The sequence below is a fragment of the Delphinus delphis genome, chromosome 21, assembly GCF_949987515.2.
Source record: "Delphinus delphis chromosome 21, mDelDel1.2, whole genome shotgun sequence".
Taxonomy (NCBI): Eukaryota; Metazoa; Chordata; class Mammalia; order Artiodactyla; family Delphinidae; genus Delphinus; species Delphinus delphis.
Window position 1 is genome coordinate 7,252,908 of NC_082703.1, and position 20,772 is coordinate 7,273,679.

Below are 20,772 nucleotides of genomic sequence, written 5' to 3' on the forward strand. Positions count from 1 at the left end.
GGTGGAGATGAGAGTACCTGGTGAAAGAGTGGTGGATTAAGAACAAGTTTCCATTACACTCCTTCCCCCCAAGAAAGAAAAGGGTTCTAGGTGGGAAAGTGGACCTTGAAAAACCATCTGGTTGATATTCTGCTTACATGGATTATAAAAACATGTTTCTCCTGGTCATCTGACCGAAACCTTTAACTTTGAGGGCAGATGAATGTAAGCTCACCCAGGATGGTTTCTGCCTGTTTTACTCTTTAGTATGTTCACCATTTTTTCCCTACAAATTAGCTGTTAAAAAAAAAACCCCACAGAATCCATATGGAGAGGTGAGAGCCTTGTGTCACTAGGTTCATTGATTTTCTTCCTTCCTCCCTCCCTCCCTCCCTTCCTTCCTCCCTCACTCCCTCCCTTCCTTTCTTTTTCCCCCTTCCTTCAGAGTGTCTTCCTGGGTGAGCTTAAGGGATGCAAATGGAAATCAATTACTTTGGGTAGAGTGTGAGTCCTGAGAACTACTCCTGAAGACTGAGCTCATAGGACAAGCAGATACTTGACTTGGCCTTACAAATCCTTCCCGGTTATCTTTACCTCTGAGCCATCTCTAAGCCTCCTAATGCTGGTTTCGGATGCTGACCCACAAGGCTTTCTCAAAGGAGTAAAACAGAAGTGGGAAAAAAAGGAAACATGTCACCCATGGTCCTGGCAGCTGAACACCTACACTGTGGGCTAAAGCTAAAACCAGGGAAATTTAGAAAGGTCCAAGAATATGCAGATTTATGCCCAAGCAGTGTAAAAGACAGGCGCCAGGCTTGGCTGACTGCAATATCTAACGGAATATTGCAGTTCACAAGCAAATCTAGCTAATTGGTATGAAAATATTTTTTTATGCAATATTTTAAGGACTGGAAATATCGATATGTCCTTTACTTGTGACAAAATGCAAGCATAAAGGTATTAATCATAATGATCACATCAATACATAAATAAAAACCGAGAGCGTTTTATTTACTAATGTTGGAAGACCATCTGCACTGCTTTCCGTTCCTGAGCCTCACCAATGGATTAAGGTGCTAGTTTGAATTCAAGTCTGTTGTTTGCCTCTCATTTCAATCTCTCCCAGATCTTCTTGTAAACATGTACATCTGCAATGTATGTGTGTACACGAGTGTATGAAGTATAAACGTGTAAAGTGAACCATACACAGATATAGGCACAGATATATGTGATTTACTTTACCGATTGATTCTTATACAGCAACACCAGAAACTTCCCACAAAGACTAATTTATCTGCAATATATGCGTTAGCAATTCTGAAAGATATGTATTAAAAATGTCTTCCATTATCTAAACTGAACATTTTAGGAGAAGTTTGAGTCTGAAAATGGCATCTCTTCTCACACTTATAAATTGCTTTACGATTTTTTTTTTAAACTAGCTTTTCCCCACTGGCACCTTAAACACGGATGGGCTATAATAATAGCTACATTTTATGATTAGAAAGCAGGGAGGCAGCAAGCCGTCTGGATTAAAATTGGAACTGGGGTTAGAATCACAGCCTTGGGAAGAGGGGCGGAGCCTCGCCTGGCCCACGGAGGCTCCAGTGGCAGAGAAAGCCCCCCAGCGAAGGCCAGTGGTGACACCCGTGCCATCTCGTCTGAAGACAGAGCTGTGTTCCCCACACAACACTGGGAGTAGAAGAAACTCCAGGTTTTAAAATGAAAAAAAAAAAGCGGGGCAGGGTTATTTCTTGTCTTTACATAAGGATTCTGCATCGAGTTACATAAAATAAGTATTCATTTAGAGCAATAAACAGAATAATAGTAAGAAAAAATATGTGACGTCTACATGTTTTAAGGAACATGACTATTGTTTAAAGAGAGACGGGCTCATAAGTAAAAAAGAATGGTGACAACTCGGCTTTCCTGGGGCTGAGGGGAACTGAGTAGGTTTCCAGGGAGCCAGGTTATTTAGCTCACTTTTTAGCACTATCTACAGCAATATTTCAGAGCAAAATAAGGAAAATATCTGTTCCTTTTCATTTAGCAGCCACAGAGATTACAGGGAAAAAAAATAAATAAGAAATATGTAATCCCCGTGGTGTAATCCCCGTGGTATGGAAACTCACTTCTCTTAAATACCTCCCTCTGGCGTAATTGACTTTTCATGTGCATTTTAATTATGATATTTCAGCAGGTTGCAAGAGAATTTTTTTTCTGCTGCTGTTGTTGTAAATTATGGTTTGGAAAAAAAAAGTGTTATAAATCTAATTACATTTTCACTTATATTAACAAGTCAGCACAATCTTCCAGCATGTTTACCAAGCAATTCCAATATTTACAGCTGACCTAATTGGTTGTGGGGCAGAAGCAATGAACAATATTTTATTGTCCTGATAGCTGTGCATGTGCTGAAGACAGCTGCTAAGGTGTAAAGCTACCCGGTGACCCTGAAGTTTTGCCTGCCCTGTGTTTGGCTTCATCAACCAGCTGTAAAACAGGACAGAAAGCAGGAGGGAAGGAGAAAGGGCTTCTGGAGTGGGGAGCGAAGGAGTTTGTTAAAGATGTCTTCTCTGAATCCTCTTTTGGCAAGAAAGATTTTTCCAGTTATTTGGGGGCTGTTACAGACTCAAAAGTTAACTTGTTCTTGGCAAGTTTGTACAAAAAGTTACAAACAACGACATGAAAGCCAATAATATCTTGGGTCAACATCCCTGATATTTGACACTTAAGTTGAGGCCAATCTTGGTCCTGTCCTTGAATTTCACTGTCAAAGCCCATGTAGTCTTCAGAACCCCAGCATGGGTCTAACACAGGCTGGAAATTCTTATGTTCTCAGGTCCTTAGAGAACGGGCTAAAAACAAAGAACCCTCCTACCAGGCAAAGACCATACTGCTTCACGGGGAGACAGAAACTGGGTCTACCTCTCACGTTACTCACGGTGAGTTCTGCTGCAGCTCTCCACCCCTCAGATTTAAATGAAGATCACATTTATCTGTCAGGCCTCTGTCTTTCCTACTAATGCTACTGGTGTTAACACAAATGTAGAATGCCAGTACAATCTTAGCAGAGAGCTGCTTTGAGGCGAGTCTCCAGACCATGGGTTCAATTACTGTGTGGGCCAATCTTGTCTTCTGGGTCATGATGATGATAATGATAATAAATGCTAATTTATTGAGTGCTTACTCTCTGCTAGGAACTTTGCCAAGAGTCTAACACGCAGTCTTCTCATCAGCCCTATGAGATTGGTACCACCTGTTTTACAGATGGAAGAGCTAAGCCCCAGAGCAGTGAGTGCCTGGGTCACCATCACACAGCATGGAAGTCACCGAGCTGAGATATGACCCTGGCCTGTCCATCTCTGGAGTCTCCACTGTAGCCCTGGCACTGAGTAGCCTCCTTCTTTATCACTCTTGCCTCAACCTAAAAACTAAGCAAGCACTGCGCACAATAAACTTTGAGGTGCGGTTTTAGATGCATCCAGGAAGCCCTTACCAAACGCTGCCTAGAATAACACCTCCCCTTCGGATATCTCCCACTTAGGACTCTGTCCCTTAGCTGAAGTCCTTGATCCTCATGAAAGCAGAACTACCCCTGGAAGGATTAACATTGTAAACTTCTGTTTTCGCAAATGATGGTTCTAATAGTAGATGTTGACGGGCATGGGAAGTAGCTGGAAATTCTAAGTCCTGAGTAGAGGTGATGGTGGGCATCAAACAGAGAGCACAGGATGCAGAATGAAAAGTCTGTGGCAACTGCCTAAGTCACATTTACTTTTTCCCTAGGTATGTCCTTAGTCCCTGAATAGAGGTTTACTTAGAAACAGTGACTAAGCCTCCCATAATCTTGACCTTTGTCTTGTTGAGTTAGTTGGTCTTTTATATATGACCCTAAACAGACAAGGTCTCATCCCTGCCTTTTGGGAGATTTTAAGTGAGAAGAATGAAAACATGCAAAAACTAACTACTTAATTCAAATAAATACATACACTCAGTAAATAATCAGTTGTCCTACAGGAATTTTTATTCCTGTATTACCCGGGCTGCTTCCTCATCTCACCATCCAGCTAAATCAATGGAAATTTCTGTACCCGTGAAGTCCTAGGAGAGTGTGACTTCATTTTCCTTAAGACCTGTCCACATATTCACAAAGAGGTTTAAAAAGGGCTTCTGTCCCTCTTTCATTACAGCCTTCTAATCTAGTCAGACAGGGCGAGGAAGACAAGAGTAATGAAAGGAATATGTTGAATTGTCCATGGTATTACTCTGACACTTTTATGAAGCCTAAAGCTATTTTGTCTTCTATTTTTAAGTAATGAAACTAAAATATTGTTTTTTAATATAAAGAACTCATTTATTCAATACATATCTGATGAATTATTCCTATACAGGCAGACCTCAGGGATATCGCCGGTTCATTTCCAAGCGACCACAATAAAATGAATATCGCAGTAAAGCAAGCCACACTAATTTTTTGGTTTCCCAGTGCATGTAAAAGTTACGTTTACACTACACTGTAGTCTATTAAGTGTGCAACAGCATTATGTCTAAAAAATGTACATCCCTTAATTAAAAATATTTCGTTGATAAAAAAATTCCAACCATCACCTGAAACTTCAGTGAGTTGTAATCGTTTTGTTGCTAGAGGGTCCTGCCTCGATGGTGGTGGCGGCTGACTGATGGGGGTGATGGTTGCTGAAGGCTGGGTGGCCGTGGCAGTTTCCTAAAATGAGGCAGCAGTGACGTTTGCCACATCGGCTTCCCTGTAGCACGCAAAGCTGCTTGTCGGTGTTTTACCCGCGGCAGAACTTCTTTCAAAATTGGAGTCAGTCCTCTCAAACCCTGCTGCTACTTTACCAACTAAGTTTATTTAACATTCTAGATCCTTTGTGGTCATTTCAGCCATCTTCACAGCATCTTCACCAGGAGTAGATTCCATCTCAAGAAACCACTTTCTTTGCTCATCCATGAGAAGCCACTCATCCACACAAGTTTATCGTGAGACTGCGGCAATTCAGTACCATCTTCAGGATCCACTTCTAATTCTAGTTCTCTTGCTATTTCCATCACATTTGAAGTTACTGCCTCCACTGCAGTCTTGAATCCCTCAAAGTCATCCATGAGGGCTGGGATCAACTTCTTCCAAACTCCTGTTCATGTTGAGATTTTAACCTCTTCCCATGAATCATGAATGTTCTTAATGGCATTAAGAATAGTGAATTCTTTCCAGGAGGCTTTCAATTTATTTTGCCCAGATCCATCACATGAATCACCATGTATGGCAGCTACAGCATTACAAAATGTATTTTCTAAATAATAAGACTTGAAAGTCAAAATTACTCCTTGATCCATGGGCTGCAGAATGGATGTTGTGTCAGCAGGCGTGAAGACAACATTACTCTTGTCCATCTTCATCAGAGCTCTTGGGTGACCAGGTGCATTATCAATTAGCAGAAATATTTTGAAAGAATAATTTACTAAGAAGTAGGTCTTAAGAAGGGGCTTAAAATATTCAGCAAACCATGTTGTAAAGAGATGTGCTGTCATCCAGGCTTTGTTGTTTTCATTTATAGAGCACAAGCAGGACAGATTTAGCATAGTTTTTAAAGGTCCTAGAATTTTCAGAATGGTAAATGAGCACTGGCTTCAATTTAGAGTTACCAGCTGCGTTAGCCCCTAACAAGAGAGTCAGCCTGTCTGCTGACGTTTTGAAGCCAGGCACTGACTTCTCCTCTCTGGCTATCAAAATCCTAGGGCACCTTCTTCCATTACAAGCCTGTTTCATCCACACTGAAAATCTGTTCTTTAGTGCAGTCACCTGCATGAATTATCTTAGCTAGATTTTCTGGAAACTTCCTGCAATTCTACATCAGCACTTGCTGCTTCCCCTTGAACTCTGATGTTGTGGAGATGGCTGCTTTTCTTAAACCTCATGAACTAACCTCTGCTGGCTTCGAACTTCTTCTGCAGCTTCCTCACCTGTCCCGGCCTTCACAGAATGGGAGAGGGTTGTGGATTAGGCTTTAAAGGAATGTTGTGGTTGGTTTGATTTTCTATCCAGACCACTGAAACTTTCCCCATATCAGTAATAAGACTGTTTCACTTTCTTATCATTCGTGTGTTCACCGGGGCACCGCTTTTAATTTTTTTCAAGAACTTTTCCTTCGCATCCACAACTTGACTGTTTGGCACATGAGGCCTAGCTTTTGACCTGTCTCTGCTTTCGACAGGCCTAAGCTTAATCGACATGCCTAAGCTTAATCATTTCCGGGTTTTGATTTAAAGTGAGAGACGTCGACTCTTCCTGTCACTTGAACACTTAGAGGCCACTGCAGGGTTATTAACTGGCCTAATTTCAATATTGCTGTATCTCAGGGAAGAGGGAGGCCCGAGGAGAGGGAGAGAGATGGGGGAACAGCTGGTCGGTGGAGCAGTCGGAACACACACAACATTTATCAATTAAGTTCATAGTCTTAAATGGGTGAGGTTCATGGTGCCCCAAAACAATTACAATAGCAACGTCAAAGACCACTGATCACAGATCACTATAACAAATATAATCATGAAAAGTTTGAAATATTACAAGAATTATCAAAATGACACAGATACACAGAGTGAGCAAATGCTGTTGGAAGAATGGCACCAACAGACTTGCTTTGATGTGGGGTGGCCACAGACCTTCCATTTGTAGAAAATGCAGTATCTGCAAAGCGCAATTAAACAAGGTACGCCTGTCTATATGGTACTTCGCTAGAGTCACGGCACACTGCTTCTCAAGAAATCTGATTTCTGCCTAAAGGTACAGGACAAGAACTAGAAGGGCGGTATTCAGAGGATCTAAAAGAGAGCATCTACTAATTCTTTCCTTATTCTTTTATTCTTCTATTCCCTGGTACCCTAACTCTTTCATCTGTCTTTGGAACTCAGGCTCGTGGTACTTAAAAATAGCACTTCTAGATGTGTTTGTGTCTATCTTTATACCTACCCCCATATCTACACCTATAATCGAACATAGATACATCTGCCTTACTGTTTTCTTTGAACTGTTAATTGAGACTTGATGAAGATGCTTACTAAAACTTCATGACCGAAATACACCCCTGCTAGTGATTTCTATGTATCCAAATAACACCAATTGAAATGAGGAAGGCATCTTCAGAGGTTCTGAAATGTAAGGTAGGAAACCATAGGACTGGGGACATAAGTGCTACCTGGACTCTTGGAGAGAGGTAATTTGGGGAGATGAAATACTGGCTATACGGTATTAAGTAAACACAGACTTCTAGACCATGATTTGAAATCCTACAGTAAGAGAATACTCGATAAGCACGTATGAAGGAAAAAAATCAAAGACTGCTTCTGATTTACTGGTTGTGGGCCATACTGTAGTCAAACAGAAAAGCCCATGCTTGTCTAGAGGAAAAGTTATTTTAAAAGCTTAATATGGAAGAAAGGGGGAAAAAAAGTACCTGCTCAGATAATCTCATTTGATTAGTTTCTGCAGAAAGCTCAGATAGGATGTGGAGAGAGAAGAACCACGTATGGTGATTCGTTTCCAAGCTTCTCCCCCTGGAAAGACCCTGGAAGCTGGTCCTCAGTAGGAGTTCAGGCATCACTGAGGTTAAAAGATGGTGTTTCTCTTGCCTGGATCATCTGGGGCACAGAATTCAATAAATGTGAAGAGCTGAGAATAGAGAAGAAGGGCTCAGCTTCCTTTCCTGACATCAGTCTGTGTGTGTGTGTGTGTGTGTGTGTGTGTGTGTGTGGTGTGTGTGTGTGTGTGTGTGTGTAAGGGGCATGGTACTCGAAAGTGAGAACTTGTAGGAACAGATGTCCCAGGAGCCATGCCTGGCAGAGGATGCCCTGGCAGTCCTTCTGATGGACTGTAGTTTGCTCGGAAACTGAAGACTGCCGAGGGATCAGCTGGAAGACACTGGGAAAGAGCCAAGGAAGGAGCTGGAACCTCCATGGAAAGAGTGTTCTGGAGGGGAAATGGCAAGCAACAGACTTGGGTGCAACAAAGTGAGTGCTGACGCTCCAGGGATGGTGGGCTGTAGACAGTGCATGAAATTTTGGAAGGTCTTAAACTTCAAGCCCTCTCCCCTTGCATGAGAAAGATATTGGCTGCAAAAGCATGGAAATCTATGAGCCAGGGGAATGATGACAGAGGTGGTGGGCGGGGGCACAGAACCACAACCAGGGAACCCTTTTTCACTTGCTCGATTTTTACTAGATAAGAATTTAATCTGTTTTATCTCACTGAATCCTCACAAATAACATTTCAATTATTTTGGTTCTAATATCATCTCTGTTTTGAAGATGAGGAAACCGAAACCTAAAGGCTAAGGAAGGTGGGGATCTAGGGCTCATGCCTGCTGTGGGGCAATGCTCATGGCTGGTATTGATGGGCCACTTGCCTATTAAAGAGCTAAGGCTGGGCTGGACATCGGGAAAGAGAGAAAGAAATACTACGCATGGTCTCTGGTATCTCCAAAAGGACATGGGGGAGTATGAAGACAAAGCTGATACTATAAATACAATCTTAGTCACAGGTTTCACAGAGACAAAGTGGGAAGGGAAACTGTGTGGAAACTTATTTAGGCTTCAATAGAGTCTATAAGCGTTGAATTAGGCAGACCCAGAGGGAGGGTTTCTACGGAAGGGCTGATATTCCCAAAGAAGACAAACCTTTCTATTAGAATTGGTTTCCTCTCCTGACCCAGATCTATCAGACACTACTTGGAAATTTCTGCCTCTCCTTGTTTCACTGATTAGCGATCTACCCATGTCCACCTGAGTTTATAAACACCCACTTTTCAAAATACTGAATGACTTAGTGTGGTTGTTGTGTTACTGGCCAGTCACAACATGAATTAGTTGTATCTAAATCTTTTCTTTCTAATACCTGATCAAAACCGGTTTTCCTGAAGAAGTGGATTTTGATAGAGACAGAGAATAGTCAACGACTGTACAATAGTAAAATGGTCAGAACTTTCCTAAGCTCACCCAAAGTGGGATGGCCACAGTAAAGAAACTGGAAGTGAGGGCAAAGGGGCTCCACGAGGGTTTGAGAGGCATTTTTATTTATCATCACATTTTGCATAGGCGTAGCTCTAAGCTTATCACCCTGAAAAAAGTCAGAGGAAATATTCATCTTCCCCCTCTCGTATTACATGACCTCTTGACTTAAGGACGCAGAACGCTGGTGAACAGAACTAGTATTTGTCTATCTGCTCAATGAATACATAACCACCACCTATTAAACAGAGTTTTGTGTGCTAGTCTGAGACCCAAACTGCTATTTATATGACGTTGCTTGTCGTTGCTTATTCTGTGGCAAAAGAAAGATACCAGGGATGCAGTGAAATATCGGACTATAACTTTCACGTACGTTAGGGCTGTCTGTACTGCTTCGAGTACTAAGAATAGAAGACAGTAGTTTCTGAACTTACCAGAAAACCCACTAGTGGCCTGAAGATTACATCTTTAAGAGCACCAAGCCCACTGTCAGCAAAACTATAAATGATCGTAGGCTGGTTTTGGAGTGTGCATGTAATATTAACACATCAGAAATGGATCACAAATAGCGCCCACCACACACACTACATTTTTCCCCCAATAACGCCCGCTTGTCTCTACTACGCCATCAAGTCTATCTTACCACTCGCGATCGTTACTCAGGACATGTGTTTGCTACTTTGCTAGCTGGAATATCTTTGCCCTACAAAAAGAAAAACAACAAAACCCCCCCCAAAAGCAGAAAACAAAACCCACCCTATTCTGTAGTCCCAAGTGGGAGCTTTACCTGTCATATATCCCATTAACACTGGATTTCAAACAACTGAGCTGACCACTCCCTTGATGAAATATCACAGAAATTCACTCACAAATAGCACTGATCTGTCAACGTGCATATGACCATCTCATCAGCAGTCTGGCTTTGATTAGTTTTAAGCTCTGTAGTTCATGAGAATCTGTCTTGCTTTTGAATTAAGAGGTACAAGTGAATAAGCATCATCTTTAGAGATGATCTGGATGGGAAACTATCACTATCTTTGACCTTCTTTAGGGGCTTTAAAGCATATTCAGGGATCCCCCAGCCATAGAGAGGGCTGATGGGTCCAGGTTGCAGATGGACCAGGCCAGCTGGACCAATTCTCCTTTTAGATGCCTGCTTTAGGCCATTTCCTTATTTATCATAGACAATAAAGGGACTAAAGACAATGGGGAAACATCAGTAAGTTAAATGATTTTGTTTGTATAGCTGTGTTAAAGAATGGTGGGAAACGTCAGTGAAACTCAATGGCTGAAATTGCATTTAAGGACCTTCTGTGGGTTTTGATTATCCATGACTTGCTAATCCTCTCTTACCACAGAGAAGACAAGGGAAAGAATAAATAAAAGCATAAACATGGTTGGAGCATTTTACGTGTTATCACATATGTTATCTTTATAGTCTCAAAACACTTTTCAGATTGGAATCATGTTTTTGCAACAAGTTTGCATCAACGTAAACAGAACATACATGCATATATTCACACACATGCGCGATACCAACAACCAAGAACGTATTCTTGAGAAATCTGAGACGCTATTTCTCACTCCATCATGCATCCACACCTCTAGTCAGGCTACTCGGTACATGGAAGGCTCCATGTTTTCCCCACGCGTTGCCCGTGTTACATTCTCCACAGGAACTGAGATTCCCATTCTCTTACCTTTCTCCAAACCCCACTTCCTACAGGAAACATTCTGGAACAATCCACCCAGCCCCCATTGACCTCTTCCTCTGACCTGCTGTCAGAATCATCAATGTAGCACTGGAAGGGATGCTGCCTCATTTGGCCTCTGATTTAATTTATCTGAATTCACCTTGTTTACCCAACTAGGTTGCACGTGGGGGTGGAAACATGATCTCTGCATCTAAGCATAGTGCCTACTTAGTACGCAGCTACTCAATACTTAGCTCTTTACCCACCGTTTTAAAAAGAAAGAAAAATCTACAAATCTCAATGCTAACCCCTAGCTGTTCTGTTGTCATTAAGAGTGAGGCAAAATTCCTGAAATTCCATAGAACCTTTCCTCCAAACAGATGTTAATCCTTTCCCTCCTTTCCCACAGATTATCTCACTCAGATTTCATAAAATCCTGGAATGGAAGGCAGGGAAGGGCAGAAAATATAATTCCTAGATTTTTGTATTCCTCTTAGAAGGCACATACATGAAGCGGTGGCACCTTCGGTGGCTCAGATATTTGACGCCTGCCTCACCTGTTGGACAGGTACACAGCAAAACCTCCGTTAACCAGACCCATCTATCCAGAATCCTCAGTTAAACAGAAGCATGATTCTTCATGCATTAAAAGAAAGAGGTGAATTATAGCAAAAACAGGATCAAGGATTTATTTCAAAATCCACATCCTTGGAGAGCTCTGCATCTACTACATATTCGGTCCAATCTCGCTCATCTTCCTAGATACAAGAATCGATCACTGCAATAATAAGGAACATTTAATGAATGCTCACTGTCAGTGAGGAATCAAGCAAAATGCTTTAAATACCTCATCTCATTCAGTCCTTACAAAGACCTACAGAGTATTCATTACCATTATACTCATTTAAGATATCAAAACCGAGACACCTAGGGCTTCCCCGGTGGCACAGTGTTTGAGAGTCCGCCTGCCGATGCAGGGGACACGGGTTCGTGCCCCGGTCCGGGAAGATCCCACATGCCGCGGAGCGGCTGGGCCCGTGTGCCGTGGCCGCTGAGCCTGCGCGTCCGGAGCCTGTGCTCCCCAACGGGAGAGGCCACAACAGTGAGAGGCCCCGCGTACCGCAAAAACAAGAAGAAAAAACAAAAAAACGGAGACACCTAGAAGTAAAGCAAGCTGCCCAAGATCGCACAGCTTAGGGAGGGCCAGCGTTTGCATGGAACATTGTGTGATGCCAGAGAAGATGATACAATCCTTACCTATAGCCAATCACAATTCTCAATCATGAGAGATTTTCCTGGTATTTTATAGCTACTAAATTGAAATGCTGCCAACACATGACAGAGTTATTCACAATAAAATTTGGGGTGACAGAAGTTTTAGATCAACGGTCTATTTAAAAATTATTCAATAAACAGATCACACTCTTCAGCTCCAACCCCGCATTCTGCTTAATCGGGGTTATCTTGGAGTAGAGAGATGCAGGAAAAAGAGAGTAGGGGAGGAAGAATTTGTTGGCCCTATTCTGCAGATTTAAAAACCGAAAGCAATCTCATCAACAATTTGTTGGAAATAAGGCATGGATTAATAATGGAAAAAACCTTGAGGAAGAGTTGAAATTTTGCCCTCACCCACATTTCCTGAGTGCCTGGAGGGTGACCTGAAAGAAAACTGGGTGCATAACCTCTGGCTGTCATAAGTATAAATTATTTCAGCAATGTTGTGGGAGGTATATTCGCTTAGTTCAGACATATTGGGAGAAGTTGGGAGGAACTCATGTTGGTGAGGAACAACTGTATTAGTCAGTATAGGAGCTGATAAAGCAAATATTCCTGTTTAAGTCAAATTTTTATTGCCCAGTGATTCTTAGAAAAAAAAACTTAGAGGACCAGGGTCCTCTGCATCTCTTACCTGGTGGTCAAGCTCAAGTTGCTAGCCATGCTCATAGGTGTCGCTGGGCTGGAGTCCTGTGTTTTTGGACCAGAGTGTTCCCTTCCGCTGTTTCTCATCACCGTGACTGTTGTCCCTGCAATGTCATAGCCATCTTGGTGAGCTGGCATAATACCCCTTCATAAGGGATTTCTGGACTGTTCCTATTGGCTGAGAGAGCTCTAGCCCCTTGGCTAGGGAGAGGCTGAGAATCCTCAGCTACAGACTGTTCTAAGAGGATGGTTTGTAGAAAACTCTTTAATTTCCTTCTACAGAGTTAAGAGAGTGGGTGAAAATGACTGTGAGGATGTTAATACCATATGGTATGCTTAAAAGAAGTACCTACTGAGTACTTTCTCATCCATTCTGCACCTTTCTCATCCATCATTCTTCCCGTCTCATCCAGAAGGATAGCATTTGGGGAGCCTTTCGGCTGCCAGCAGAGTCTACAGCCGCTACAGGACACTAAGGAAAGATCACTATACAAGGTCGCTATTCCCTTCTGCAGATACCAGTCAGCCTGCAATTCATTCTCCTTGGATACTGCTTCCTTTTATTTCATTTTTCCTTCAATGCTTCCTTTATTATTTATTTTAACCTTTGAAGAATCTTGATCTTACCTGGGATATGTCTCAAAACACTTGTGAATTTCCACATCTGGAAATAACACAAAAGCAGATAATCTTCTCATCTGCAAAACAGGGAGAAGACTGGGACCTCAAAGGGTGATGGTTGAGGATAAAATGCAAGAATGTGTGAGCAACATTAAATGAGCAACACGAAGCTGCTGAGATGGAAACAAACTGACACCTGAGCCTCCTGCGCCCACATGCTGATACTCCATCACGCCATTTTTATTCCAGAACAGAGGTTTAACCTAGGAATCCTTTAAACGCACTTGGCTAGGAAGCCATCCTTGCTCAATAAGAATTGGCACTCGGTACTGTGATGAAAACTAACATTCTAAAGGATGCTTTGGAAGTCAAATGCTTTTCTTTCACTATTCAAAAACCCTGCATGATCTGCTTGCCTGAACCTGATTGCCAGCGGATCAGAGATGGGAAGACTGCCTGGGAAGAAGTTATCAAGGAGACGGACGGAGCCAAAGAGGAGGCATCACTGCCACTCCTCTTCCTTGCCCACCTAAGTGGAGAAAAGAGACAGGACCTTTCCTCCTGCGTCAATTTAAGAATCTCTCTGTACTTAGACTACTCGGAATGGGGAGTTCCTCTGGAACAAGCCTTTGAACCCACACTGAACCAGGTTTTGGACAATGGCAGACGTAAAGAGCCACAGAACCCTCTTGGTCTCCCTCTTCTTTTGATGTAACTCTTTCTAAGCCATTTTAATCTGCAGAAAATATCAACTGAGTCAAAACATACTTTTGGAAGAAGAGCGACATCCTTTGCATATGTGATTTGTCGGTTTAAATCAGCAGTAATTGCATCATCCAGGTGTACCAAGAGCCAAGTATGGAAGAAGATTGCTCCCTGTCTGTAATCCTCAGAAGCCTTCACTTACATACGGAATTTTGATGGGGTTTTCAGCTTGATAGATGTTTCCTTATTTTGTGGTTACCTTTTGCCCTGGGGGGAATGGCTTGGGAAGGGAACGTCTGAAGAAAAATCTAAGCGAGGAGTAGAGTGTTACCAACTGTCAGTTTTTAAAAGCTAGTCGGCTTAGTACTCGTGATAGAAACTGAGCTGCGGAATGTAAAACGCAACATGCCTAAACTGGCTTGGGAACAATGGAACTTTCGGGAAGTCTCTGTTTTCTCAGAGCCTCACTCTCCAGCCAACAACATTTGCCAGGTATTAAAAAAAGGTGGGAGGGGACGGGCGGGTGAGGTGAGTGCTAGGTATGAACCGTGAGAACTTTTTGCTCAATAAAGCTTTGAATCTTCCCTTGTGTCCTTCTTAATAAAATCTCTCCTGAAAACACATGAATGATTTGCATAATGTTGGACGCTTTCAGGATTATGGAAGTACGTCATGGATATGGGGGCTGGAAGGTGCAGTCTCGTGAGGATGGGTGGGGGCTCCCGCAGTGTGTGCTGCCTGCCCGAAGGGAAAAGAACTGGTCCACGTGGTCTCTGCTTCCTTCAACTCTAAGTTCTATAATCCTAATGAATTTCACAAAGAAGTCTGAAAAGTGTCCTCTCTACCAGGTTGCAGAGAGGGCTGTTAAGAACGTGCAACAATTACTGCCCTTTCTCCCAGTTTCTTTACTGCCCTTTCTCCCAGTTTCTTTGCTGCTTCAAACATCTGGGAGAAAAACCAAAGAATAAAATAAAACTAGGAAGTAAAGTCCCTGTCTCTCAAGGCAGTAGATAAGCAATTGAAGTTTTTCTGATTTCACTCTAAGAGCACTTGATCATTTGATTTACTTATATTTTAATCTATTTAGCTACAGCTGACAGTGTCCAAGTAATTACGTTTTCAGATTTTAGGCAAAAGGGAAAAATGAAATGGATTTTTGCCTAACGCCCTAACCAGACTGTTAATGGCTTGCCATGGCTTACTATGACTTCTTCTCTATGGATATTCTAAAGAGGGTTTCCTTAGACATCAAAAAAGACATGGCATCTAAGACCTGTGGGTGACTGAAAAAAAATAAATTAAAGTCCTATGCACGGCCAGCATTTGATTATCTTTCTCTTTTCTTCAAGAAGTGATTTCCTTGACAGCTATAGGCAACCATTTTCCTTTCCTGGCACACGTGACAGGATTGCATATTAAGACATGCCTCGTATGTGATTTCCATATGGAGAGCACTAATTCTACTCCTCTCGATCTCCCTCAGGAAATATGATCATAGCCCAAATGAGGGAAAACAATTCCTGCCTTATGTGGCTGACACTGAATCTGCTCCAGTTTACTAAACAGCTAACCTGTTGCAAAATTTAGTATCTACCAGTCATTGTGACACACCTAAGAAGTGATACCATGTATTCTGGATAAGAAACACTGCTCTCAGGAGCTGAAGCAGCAGTAGGACAAGAGATCAAGCCAATGCTTTCGTCTTGTGAAAGTAGGCATAGCATTCATCCATCTATTTATTTTTTATTTATATATCTGTTCATGATCAGAACTTCAAGAAAATTCTTAGAGCCATGAAAGATGGCATGGATTGGCCTGAAGAGAGGCTAGATGTGGGGAAACCTGCCAGGACGCTATTTCAATCATTGGGATGAGAAATAAAGAGGGCCACGGCCAAAGTGGAGATGGACACCAAGGACTGGAGAAAATGAAGCCCCCCAGCCAATGGCGGGACCGACTCCAAGAACAATGGCAACTGTCGTGAATACAGGAATGCAAGATGTTGGTGGATGGTCTCTGTGGACTATTACCGGGTTGTGTTCCTTTGTGCTGGAATTGGGTGGACGTGTGGTCTGTGGCCCTGCTTTAGAGAAGAAGAGGCATTTAGGAACACCTCTGCTCTCTCTCCTTCCTATAGCCATTGGTGCAGGAGGAGAGCCAAGCTAGAGAGATGAGCTGGTAGATTCACTGCGGCGGTTAGAGCTCAACCGTCCAGGTTTGGAATGCTCATCCCTAGGGAACACTGGCTGGGCTGACTCCCTTCTTAAAGAGGTCACTTAGTCTGAGATGTTGATGAAAAAAATGACGCAAGGCAAAACCTAAAGAAAACTATGACGTAGAGTCACTTCAAGTTTGGACCTCCTATTCAAACTATTTCTTATCATTTCTGCACATCCCCGACCCCTTTTCACGCCCTCTTTCCAATTTCCTCTTCATAATTCCCCTCTCATTTACGCGTGACTCCATCACAAACATTAGCATTTTAAGGAAGAATCTAAAGCCTTTCTCAGGGGTGAGGATTAGGGGAATTTGGACACAGCTTTCCTAAGGCCACTCTCCCGCTGCCCACTCTCCACGCCATCACGTACAGAGACCGGTGTGCGCTTCTCCCTGCCCTGGTTGAGGACCCCGACTCTAACATCTCAGGCGTTAGAGAATTCACTGCTGAAACGGCAGGCAGCGAGCTGTTTAGCTGGAGCTGGCAAAGTTTCTGCCCAGTAACTTATCCAATCACATATGATTCCCCCTGCTCTTCAGGCTGGCCCTACCATGCATGGTCTTCATGCGGATCCAAAACACACTGGGAATGGGTTCAAATAAGTAAAATCTACCAGGACTTCTCTGCCAATTCTTATTTCAACTGAATTTCACTGATGAGAAAAATAACGAGATTCTTTTTTGAGTCTGTGTTCCCACGGGTTCTATGATAATTATACCGTATATGTAGTACTTACTATTTGCCAGGAACTGTTCTTAATGCTTTCTATGTGAATAGACTCCACCTGTATACTCTTTATGTACTAACAGTCTCATTTAACCCCCTGAGATATGTAATATTATCACCAACATTTTACAGAAATCTGAAACACTCTGAGAGCTTAAAGAGTTTGCCTAAGATCACACAGCTAAGAAGTAAGTGAGCAATGCAGAATCCAACGTTTTTAACCACTGCACCCTGCTGCCTCTCTAAAATGTTAGATTATGAACTTAAGGGGAGAACCTCTGGTATGGTTCTATTCAGACAAAAAAAAAAAAAAAAGGAAGTGATCAAAGAAGAGGGATTATAAATCATAGAACATCAGAACTGAAAAGAGCCATAGCAGTGATGAGGACTGCTGAATTTCAAAAGGATGACACTGAGATCCCAGAAGGTGATGTGTCTTCCCTAAACCGCATCCAATCAGTGGCACTGCCGCCGTCAGAATTCAAGTCTTCTGACTTCTCATTGAGAACAGGAGGTGGAAAAAGTTGGTGGGGCCGAGCAAGCTTAATTAACTCAACGAAGAGATAATTCTTTAAAGAAGTGGACTGGGGATACATTTCATCTGACTCTGAAATGTAAAATATTCAACCTGAAATCTGAACTAACTCTAAGTCAGTAAATTTTCTATTCTGTCATCTATTGGTAAGTTCCTTAGTCCTTTTAGAAAGTTAATTCTCTGGAAGAATTTCCAAGACATTATCATGACTTTTAAATCTATAAGGCCAAGTAGTCCCCTTCTACAATGATGTCCTCTTTGGCACATTTTTGGCTAGAACTAACTCTCCAGGTTCAAATTCACACACAAGTCCACTCCCCTGGCTACCAGACCCTGAGTGTTTCACGGTACTCTGCTGCCATCGTCTGGCAGAGTGAAGTAAGAACAGCTGGCTCACGCATAGCCGGCTATTTAAGAATCTTGGTACCAGATTAATTAGAGTTGTCCTGGATGTAGTAGAAGCGGTGACGGAGGATCAGCATGGAGCAAGAAGAAAAAAAAAATGATTCTATTATGAGAAGAATGAAAGGTTCTGGGGAAGATCAAATGCCAGATTATAAATTGAAAATCTTACTGATTCCCTAGATGCTATAAATTACCTGTTATAGAAATGGGTGAAATTTGGCGTATCTACAAATAATGAATGCAGAGCTCTTTTCTTTACACAGAAATCTTTCCATCTTTATACTACACCAACTAACTTCCTGCTTTAAAATATTTATAACAAAAACACACTTAAAAGTCAGCTAAATGATTATTCAATTTATAGAAGTTTTTGTTTCGCAAAATGACTGACAGCAGTGCATGCATATGAGTGTATAACTTACGTGCAAAAGTTTGATTTGTACACTGTGTTTACAGGGATATGTCTACTGCATGAAACAATGCTGAATTTTCATATGGGATAAAGATGTGTAATGAGACGATACTCTTAATGTATTATTTTTTTCTTTCTTATTCACATCTCTTTAATGGGACATTTCTCCATTTAGTCAGCCTCACCCATTGCCTCAAGAATGATTCATACTGGGCCTCCCTGGTGGCGCAGGGATTACGAATCCGTCTGCCAATGCAGGGGACACAGGTTTGAGCCCCGGTCCGGGAAGATTCCACATGCCGCGGAGCAACTAAGCCCGTGCGCCACAACTACTGAGCCCGCAAGCCACAACTACTGAGCCCGCATGCCTAGAGCCCATGTTCCGCAACAAGAGAAGCCACCGCAATGAGAAGCCCGCACACCGCCATGAAGAGTAGCCCCCGCTCACCGCAACTAGAGAAAGCCCACACGCAGCAACAAAGACCCAACACAGCCAAAAATAAATAAATTACAGAAAAAGAATGATTCATATTGTTATAGAATGCAAAAGAGTCAATGTTTAACTTCTGAATCCCAAATCGGCTCTTGAAGCCCATTTAATTAACAGTATTCTTCAGAGTCAAGCGTTCCGTTGCAAGCCCTCTAGGTAATAGGGATTTCAGCAAATGGCATAGGAATAGTTTCTTTCTATGCCCAAAACTGTCTTAGATTTTCACAAAAAAATTTAAAGGGTCAGAGAAAATAGATATGGTTAAGATAGAGCCTTTAGTTCAGAATGTGGGATGGAAGCATGAAAAGTTCCATGGGCTTGCTCCTCCACGAAACAACAGTAACTAGTGAAAACTGAAACACGCACACATACAAGCCCAATTAAAATCTCTAGAAATTGTCCTACAGGCATGTAGCAAATGTAGACAATTTATTCAAAAAATTATACCAAACCTTAGGAAGAGCTACAAGAGCCACAGGCACTTGAGCCACAAACGGCTTCCTTTCCTCCAACCCCAACTAAGTGTGACAGAAGCTCCATTCTGTATGTGTGCCCAGAAACACAGAGCTCCCCTTCCCTCCAGCTTCCAGGCGAGGGCTACGGTGTCTCGGGGAGGGGCAGGGCACCGGCATTTCTCATTCTCCCAGCCCCATGGTGCAGAGGCTAAGTTCCAGGTGAGCACAGCCAAGAGGCTGGGGGCTCCCTTCCTCCACGCAGCCCTCACTCATCACAGGGTGAAAACCGTGGAGCACTAATAGCCTCATCCCAGCGCTCACCCAAGGCCGAGGTTTTACAGTCGCAGAGGCAAACCAAGCCCAGAAGCTAGCGCCACTGCCCAGAGACCTGCTCAAAAAGCAGATATGTCAATTCCAGAGAGGTGGACGACCGTTTCTACCCCACGGCTCCTGGGCAGTGGCTCAGAGGTTCTGCCCAGAGGGAGAGGCAGGCCACTACCATAGAGAGCGCTGATGTTCTTCCCGAGGGAGTTGGCTTGACTTGGAGTAGAGTGTGGAGAAGCTCAAGCCCAAGGATGTTCTTGAAAACAATGGTGATTTTGGTGGCAAATCATTAAGTGGATGCTGGTAGCTCCATGAGAACAACAAGGTAAACCATGGGCGAGGATTGACCATAGTGAACCAGGAAAGAGACAGCGAATAAGTGCTCTCTCAGGGTCAGAACAAACCTCAGACTAGCCTCAGAAACTACTCCTGCAAAGGGGCTCAAATTTAATTGGATAATATTGTAAAGCAGTATCTGCTTCAGGGTATTGTCAAAAATAATAGAGTCTCTGGCAGCCAATGAGCGTAGCCCAAGAGCTGGGTGTGATACCAACAGAGGCAGACAGCTTAACAGAGAGTCAGGAAAGGAGACAATTAAAAAGAGCCCAGTTAAAACCACTGTCATCCCAGGGTGACTATGTGCATCCCAAGGCTATACTCTCTGATGGGCAACACCAGAGGCTTCACACTGCAGGGGAAATAGAGTTCAATGAAATAGTCCAGCCAAGCCACTAACCCACTAATCCAACAAGGAACGACAATACCACCCCTGGTGTCCAGAGGCGCTACAACGAAAAGTTTGTGCTTCAAATTATTTGAAGAAAATGAAAAGCCAAACCACAGGATGGGAGGAAACATTTGCAAATCACATATCTGATAAGGGACATGTATCTAGGATATTTAAACACCTAATGCAACTTAATAATAGAAAGACAATAGCCCAATTTAAAAATGGGCAGAGGATTTGAATAGACATTTCTCCAAAGAAGATATACAAATGGCTAGTAAGATCCTTATTAAAAGATGCTCAACATCTGTAGCCATTAGGGAAATTAAGTTAAAAATCACAATAAGATGCCACTTTACACTCATGAGAACAGCTATTATTTTTTTTAAAAAAAGGAAAATAATAAGTGTTGGTTAGTATGTGGAGAAATGGGAACCCTTGCTCTTGTGCACTGCTGGTAGGAATGTAAAATGATGCACCTGCTGTGTAAAATAGTATGGTGGTTCCTCAAAAAATTAGACATAGACTTAATATTTGATA

The 20,772-nt window shown here is 42.5% G+C and overlaps 1 protein-coding gene across 1 annotated transcript in view; it reads right to left on the minus strand.

The window, feature by feature from the left end:
• KCNU1 (potassium calcium-activated channel subfamily U member 1) overlaps positions 1-20,772 on the minus strand; it is a 162,313-nt gene that overhangs the window by 50,457 nt on the left and 91,084 nt on the right. Inside the window, exon 22 of the mRNA XM_060001141.1 lies at positions 12,604-12,718. Within this exon, the coding sequence (XP_059857124.1) occupies positions 12,604-12,718 (115 nt within the window). The remainder of the gene's footprint in view (positions 1-12,603; positions 12,719-20,772) is intronic.